We start from the raw sequence: 7,301 nt of genomic DNA on the forward strand, positions 1-7,301 counted from the left end.
AATGTACTAAAACAATGATCCTGTCCAATAGTCACTTCAGAATCCAAACCTCTAATTAAGATGCTGCGGAAAGACTCGAGAACAGCCGTTCACTTGCAGTCGCTGTGCGACCTGACAGAGTTAAGTGTATGAATGGTATGTGTATGAAAGGTTGTCTTAATCTAAATTCAATGGATAGTTTGCATATTACCATAGCAAGATACAATAAATGATCAGTAGTCTAGTAAGTACATGTTGCATTTTTTAAAATAATCCCCCCATGTTTCCTTTTCTCAGATGGTTTGTTATATATCCATCCAATGATAAAGTCATAGGATCAAATAATCCAAAAAATGTCATCATCCTCCCATCTGTGCAATTCATTTAAAAAACAAAAAAAAAAAACCAACAACTTGAATGAGCCAATTTTGCTTTCCAAGTTTGGAATAGCTTCTACAGTCTGGGCACAGTAACAACATCTCACTTAATCCTGCTCACATATTGAAGTCAAAAATAAGATTAGTCGTGTTCATTTGAAATGACCAAAAGTAATGTCACAAAAAGAACTCAGGCAGAGTGCATATTTAGTGATTTATTTGTACAATAGGAATTGCAGTGTACAAATACCCCATCTCAGATGTAAAGGCAAGAACATAAGAGCATCTATTCTGGCCGACCTGAAAATCCCTCAAACCTCATTGTGGGCTTAGACTGATGAAAACATGGCAAGGAGAAGTAAAACTTAAAAAAAAAAAAAAAAAAAAAAAAAAAAATAAGCAGCAACAATCAAGCAGCTAACTGCTGAACATGTATAGGGATAAGGAGAACCTTTCCAACCAAGTGTACCAAAAATAAAAATAAAACAAATTTACAAAAATAATGTCCAATTTGAACATTCCAATCTTCGTGGCAGTGGAGCAATTATGGCCTCAGTTTAAGTAGTTTGTAAAAATGGAACTCACATTAGACAGACACAGAAAAGGCATATGGCGATATCTCTATCAAGTCCATGTGCCTGTGAGACTTACACATTTATACGCCATCCACAAACAAGATCTTTTTTTTTCCTTTTTTAAACACATACAAGAGGACAAGACAATCCCCCCCCCCCCCCCCCCCAACTTAAAAAAAAAAAAAAAAAGAAAAAAGAAAAAAGTAAAAGAAAAAAAAAAGTAAAAGAAAAAAAAATTGAATCCTTTCCCCCAGGTTACCCCAAGTAGAACAAGCTCTCATACAATGGAGGTGGCATGGTTCACGTCAGTGGTGTATTCAAAGTTCTCTCTCAAAACAATATTAATTTACATTCACTCAAATTTCCATTAGTAAATCACTAATGTTACCATGGTAACTCAAAATGTTGTATAAAAATATAACAAAGACTCAAAACTGATGCACTAAAAAAAAAAATTATATATCTACACAGTCTGAAATGTGGGGTGGGGCTTGAGCAACATGGCCAAGAACTGTTTAAACTTCCAATATCTCATTTTATTTCTGGGGGGGGTCAGCGAATACATAATGAGGCTCCACATATCAAGTCTGAGTAGCAGCAGTCTTTCCCCTCTCAATCGCCACACAGTGAAAGCCACGAGTTCCATCAGGACCCCTTGGCAGCCTCATTACTCCTGGCGGCAGGCCATCAGCATTCTGGATCTTTCTACCCAGCATCGGGCTGCCGACAGGGCTGCTTTCCTGTGATGCCACCTGCTTCCGCCGCTGAACCCACGGGCTCCCTGAAGGTGTGAGGCTACTGTCTGAGGAGTAATCTGCCCAACGACGTCCAGACTCAGGGCTCAGTCTACCCTCAACAGCTAAGGGAGACTTGTGGGAATGAGGAGATTTGCGCTGAGAACACGGGCTAGCACGAGGGCTAGACCAGGGGCTGTTACGTGGGGACATACTTGGACTCAGGTGATTATTCTGGAAGCTAATGCCTGCAGTGGTGGGGCTGAGCTTGTTGCACGACTGGGATTTTCTAGCCAATCTGGGAGATGTAGGGGTGCTCTCTGTCTCCGAAGAGCTGCAAGCAGAGTCGTCCCCATGATACTGAAGCTCTCGTACCCGGCTGTTTAGAGAGCGGCTTTTCCGCATCCCTCCTTCCTCACGAGGTCGTTCTTTTGGTACCTTCTTTTTAGGCGGCTTGGTGCCAATCAGAACCACTTTCAACCCCAGTAAACTGGGTCCTCCGTTCTCACTCCCTGCAGCTTCGTTGGCTTTAACAGCAGCCTCCACCTCCTCAAACTCCACAATGGCACATTCTTCAGTGCCCAGCTGAGCGTAGCGACCACTCAGCCTCTTCAGGTCAGCCGGCAGGTCCTTTCCAGGTTTCAAGACTCTAACAGAGGCAATGGCACCGTATGTTCCAAATGCTTTCAGTAACAGCTTCATCAGCTGCTCCTGTTGAGTGGCTCCTCCTTCAGCACTTCCATTATCCTTAGTGAGAGCAGCCAGCTCTGGCCACCTCTGCAAATCACTTAATAGTAGCATGCGGCTGGGCAGTGACTCGCTGGCAAAGACTGGTACTGCGGATTTACGTCGCACCTTACGCCCCTCATCATTCAGCTCAAGGATCTTTGAGTGTCTCAGAGCATAAGCAGTGGTTCTCCAGTCACGAGTTAAGTGTTTCACCTGGGGGAAAAAAAAACAAACAAACAACATCTTTGTTACAGTCATATACCCAGTGACCATCGGGTCACAATTTCAGTGAAACTACCTTTAATTATGAGTTATTAAGCTTCAGTAAAAATGGCCACGCTAACTTCAGTCTGTCACCAAGATAGACTAAGAATGTTTCACAGCTTCTTGTTAATCATACTTCCTAAATCTCTAATTATACCCATTAATTTAAGCCAAAAATTCTGACTTTACTATATTGCCCAAACTTATGTTTTAGCTCAGTGATTCTGAGCTCATGGTTGAATCAGATTAAATCAGCAAGTGCTCATCCCTTACTATAGTCAGTTTGCCATATAGTACATTCCAAACGTGTAGTGACTAGTACTCTGTTAAAGTATCTCACTATGCCTTAAACTGGTCTACAGCTGTCACTACCCAAGTACTGTACATTGCTTGATACTGCACCGAAGGAAAAATTAAACTGACTAGAGTAAGGAGTATGATGTTCTTTATCGTCTACCACATGTACTGTTGCACAGGTGTATACTTATTACATTAAAAAAAAAAACCAAAACAATGTCAATATGATCCTCTCAGGTACAAGTTTTGGATGTCATCAGGACAGTCCCACCCACCTGCTGTTCAAACTGTTTGCAAGAAGCAACCAGTCATGACAGTTTGCTTTTTCAGAACAGAGCCTGCACCAAGTGCAAGGCAAATAATTATTTTGAAGTGTAGCACTATTCTGTTTGAGTCTAAAAATATTGACCTGGAAAGATTTTTATTCATCAAATTCAGAATTTTTTTTTTTTTTTTTTTTTTAGAAAATGCACATCAATATTTTTCTTCTGGCCAATGTAATCTGTCAAGAGTTTATTCTATACAGAGATATTGAGTAGAGGGTAATAAATGTGTGAATGATCATGAATACAATCTAGGTTTAATCTGTGCAGACAGATCTAAAAAAAAAAAAAAAAAAAAAAAAAAAAAAGACAACACATCTGAATTGAGCTGAAATTAGCACAAGCTGTTGTGAATTAACGTGAGAATATCACCAAACAGCAACAGCTAGTCATGCTGACACTAGAAGCAGCCAGTCATTGTTATTCAGCTCTCACAAGCTTCTGTCACTAGGAGATAAAAATGACTTTCATCTTTAGCCATATTTCAATTCTAAGACTACCTTTTCTCTCAGCATTACTTAAAAGTTAATTTATTCATTGTGGTCAACTATAAATCACAATGTGCAACGCAACACACACTGGCTATAGTAATACAAGACATAATTCTGAGTCTCTAGTATAAAATTTAGTATGTGATGTGTATGTTTTAGCCAGCAGCAGAAGAGTATGTGTACTTTCCCACCTTAGTTTGATGTGTACTGAAATGAGACATTGCCGTGTTTCTAGACTACCTCAAAATTTTGCCACCGTTACCTTTTTGAAGGACGTGAGCAACTTGACGCTAACAAACCCGAGTTTGTTACGTCTGACATGTTTAAGCAGGAAGGCATCATGCTCCAAGTTTTCATCAGACAGGTAGTACTCAATCTGAGTAACCAACTTCTGGATAAGCTCTGGATCCGGGGGCTGCCAGCTCTCCTCCTCCAGTTCTCCTCCGCTGGTCCCGGCACCACTGTGTGTGGGAAGATAACGTGCATCATGGCCAGAGAACCTTTTTTAGTGCGTTACCGAAATAGCAGAATGTTTCATATCCTCAACCACCAACATTACAACTGTTACACATTTTACTTTCATTAATACAATAAGCCAGAGGCTTACAAGTTTTTGGCAGTAATACAATCTTATCCTGTCATTTCTTCAAACAACATGCTGGCATGAGAAGCGTTTGACCGTTTGCTTCCCTCCTTCCTGATTTTTCTTTCAGCAGTTGACAAGCTGCGTCTCTAGCCACAGTCACCATGCCTCAGTGCCAGACCTTTACACCAGTGTCCCACCAGTCCTGAAACTGCCAAGACCTCTCCATCTGAAGGCCAGAGACACAGGCTCTCCCTCCCACATAGAATATGGTGGTTCACCACATCAACTTCACACAGTTTACAAAAGCTGGTATCAACAGTGCATAACTGAAGCTTTGAGGCATAATTTGACAGCACCCTGACAGCTGCCGTAAAGCTGCACAGTCAGGTAGCCTTACAGATTAGAGTGAGGGTCTGAATGAAATTTTGTGGATGACTCATCACCTCCTCCAGCCTCCTCCCTCACACACCCTCGCTCAGCAGCTTTCCAGCCCACTGACCATACAGCTGGCACGAGCCCACATCTTCCCCAGGATGTCAGATAAAGCACGACAAGAATTTAGAAGAGAATACCTTCCTGCATTCCTCAAATAATAGGACGAGAGGCACGAGCAAAGACAACGCAAGAGATTATTCGATAGTTATACATTTATTTTCAAGTCACTCTACACAAGTTCTCTGGAGGAATGCAGGAGGAATATTAGACTAACAAACCAACAGCTTACATTTAACACGTCCTAAAAACGATTCCTAGACCTTAACCACTTAAAATACCAGCTGTGTGAAAAACGTGCTGTAAAGCAATAGCTTGCAGGCGTTACCGAGCCCTTTGTCACACAGGTCACACCTCAGTAGCTCCAAGTAAACAAATGCTTGGTATGAAGAAAGAGATTTATTTTCCCCTTTGGCCTTTCTACCACTGACTCACTCTTTGTGCATGTAGTTCAAGTAGGTACCTTATAGGCCAGAGGATAAAAATAGCAGGCCATGACGCAGGGGAATTAGATTAAAGTGAAGGTGCCATCCTTTATCTCTCCGTCTCAGGTGTCTAGCTTTATAGCTATGATGCTGCCTACTGGTGGTTAAACACTTCCAACCCAAAAGACAATAATAATAAATAATAATATCCCTCACCCGTGTCTGTGAGGATTTACACTCCCAATTGTAAGCATCTATTTTCATCTACTGCACTCGTTGCCGGGTTTTGTTGTGCCTGTGATGCACCTGTTGGAATTTGTGACATTTCTACAATAGCCTTTCATGTGAGTGGCATTCTTATACTGAAACAAAACAGTCCAACTGTGCCAAAGCTGCTCCCGTGCTGTAATCATCAGCTTAAGAATAAAATTCAGAGCACAAAGACACTCGTGGGGTTCCAGTAAGAACTAACACAGTCACTTGTTTTACTTCCAACCTTGCTGAACTTCCTTGGAGGGAACTGAACAAATAAACTAACAGGTTTCACATTAACGTGTAGGATAGGATTTAGTTAGTTTGAGTTTTCACAGCACTAGGCATTACGGTAATTAACTTAAAGTAGCAAATAACACAAACCTCGATTTGTCATGTCTTCCGATTTCGTCCTCGCTACAGCTACCTCCGAGGAAGTCAGCATTATTGGATGTCACTTCCTCGGGTTCCTCGTCCTCAGCCGCTTGAATGGCCACTGTTATCGTCACCGTCCCCATCTCCTGCGAGAGCTGGTCCACGGTAATTACCTCATCGATGCCCTGCTCCGCCGACGCATCCGAGGCGCATTCCGTTGAGTTCACACTGGGTACCCCCACGGACCCGCTCATATTCTTCGAATAAGTAAAGGTGGTTTCACCCGGTCCCTTCACGTCCACGATTTTAGCAGCAGCAGCAGCGCCTCTCTGGAAGCTTTTAATCTTACCCGACTCGAAGGCACAGACAGGATACTGGGCGCCCAAAGCTGCACGTCGCCTTTTCGGGCACAGGTGATGGCGGAGAAGGACCCAGGGGGCTCCGAAGACGCGCTCCACGGCTCGCCAGAGACCCCCTATCCAAATCAGACCCGACGAAGGGCCCTTAGGAGCAGCGGGGCTTGTAGCAGCCAGCGAGACGCAGTCTGGACCTGGTGAGACCGACGGTCTGGAGCCTCCTTGTGCTTCTGCTTCTGCTGCTGCTTTTACTTCCTCATATGTAAGAGGCTCTCTGCTTTTGAAACGAGCTCTGGGATTGGGCCGCTGTAGCGTCTCTTCGCACTCATTCCCAACCCACAAGCAAAAGCTGACACAAAGCCAAGAAGGAGGCAAGAGAAAGGAGAGGCAACGCATGAAGGCGTTCACCAAAGCGTACATGTTTTGATTTTTAGTTTCCCCCCCAGAGTGTTGCCTAAGTCTGCGAAAACGCGAACGTCCCGGCCACATGTCTCTAAGTAGGGGAGCAAATTCACGTGTTTCTAATTGGAAAATTGGCGTGCCAAGGACGAACCCCTCCGCTAACGCTGCTAATTGGATAATAGGGTTTTAGCGTGTAGTGGCAAGCAGGAGGCAAGTTTTACAGGTACATGTCCCCAAAGCAAGCAGGAAAGTTGAACAACAGTAGCCGCTCGGGAACGGTAGAGGCGGCAAGGGGTTAAAAGTACAGATAACTAAACGTTATATTTGTTTTATTCTGTTATACTTTATTCAAAAACGATGTATTCAAGATTTGTATGCAACTGGCCAAATGTACGGGCCCACTGAAATCCACCCTGAACTGGCAGTTTAAGGTTTAAAAAAACAGTTTTATGTTCTTGTTATAGATTTTTTTCCTGCTAAGTTATTGCAATATACTGTTTCGAAGCCATGTCAGGATTTTTACTTTTTGTTAAATTTTATTTGAAATAAGCCTCTGTCAGTGCGCCCCAGGGTGGCTGTGGCTACAATGTAGCTTGCCATCACCAGTGTGTGTGAATGGGTGGATGACTGAATGTGTAAAGCGC

At 43.0% G+C, this 7,301-nt stretch overlaps 1 protein-coding gene across 1 annotated transcript; it reads right to left on the reverse strand.

The window, feature by feature from the left end:
• Positions 1-1,102: 1,102 nt before the first annotated feature.
• larp6a (La ribonucleoprotein 6, translational regulator a) lies at positions 1,103-6,784 on the reverse strand. Its single transcript, XM_004539722.5, has 3 exons — positions 5,909-6,784; positions 4,032-4,230; positions 1,103-2,607 (listed from the first exon to the last, which is right to left on the reverse strand). Exons 1-3 carry the CDS (start codon positions 6,742-6,744, stop codon positions 1,513-1,515), a joined length of 2,130 nt encoding a protein of 709 aa, XP_004539779.1. The 5' UTR covers positions 6,745-6,784; the 3' UTR covers positions 1,103-1,512.
• Positions 6,785-7,301: the final 517 nt, after the last annotated feature.

The sequence above is a fragment of the Maylandia zebra genome, linkage group LG1 (assembly GCF_041146795.1).
Source record: "Maylandia zebra isolate NMK-2024a linkage group LG1, Mzebra_GT3a, whole genome shotgun sequence".
Lineage (NCBI taxonomy): Eukaryota > Metazoa > Chordata > Actinopteri > Cichliformes > Cichlidae > Maylandia > Maylandia zebra.

Bases quoted from the DNA above. Each gene is read 5' to 3' on its own strand.
- larp6a (XM_004539722.5), bottom strand. From the start codon at position 6,744: ATGTGGCCGGGACGTTCGCGTTTTCGCAGACTTAGGCAACACTCTGGG. The intron at 4,231-5,908 runs GTTTGTGTTATT...TCCCACACACAG, and splicing joins GGAAGACATGACAAATCGAG to TGGTGCCGGGACCAGCGGAG. The intron at 2,608-4,031 runs GTAACGGTGGCA...TTTTTCCCCCAG, and splicing joins TGCTCACGTCCTTCAAAAAG to GTGAAACACTTAACTCGTGA.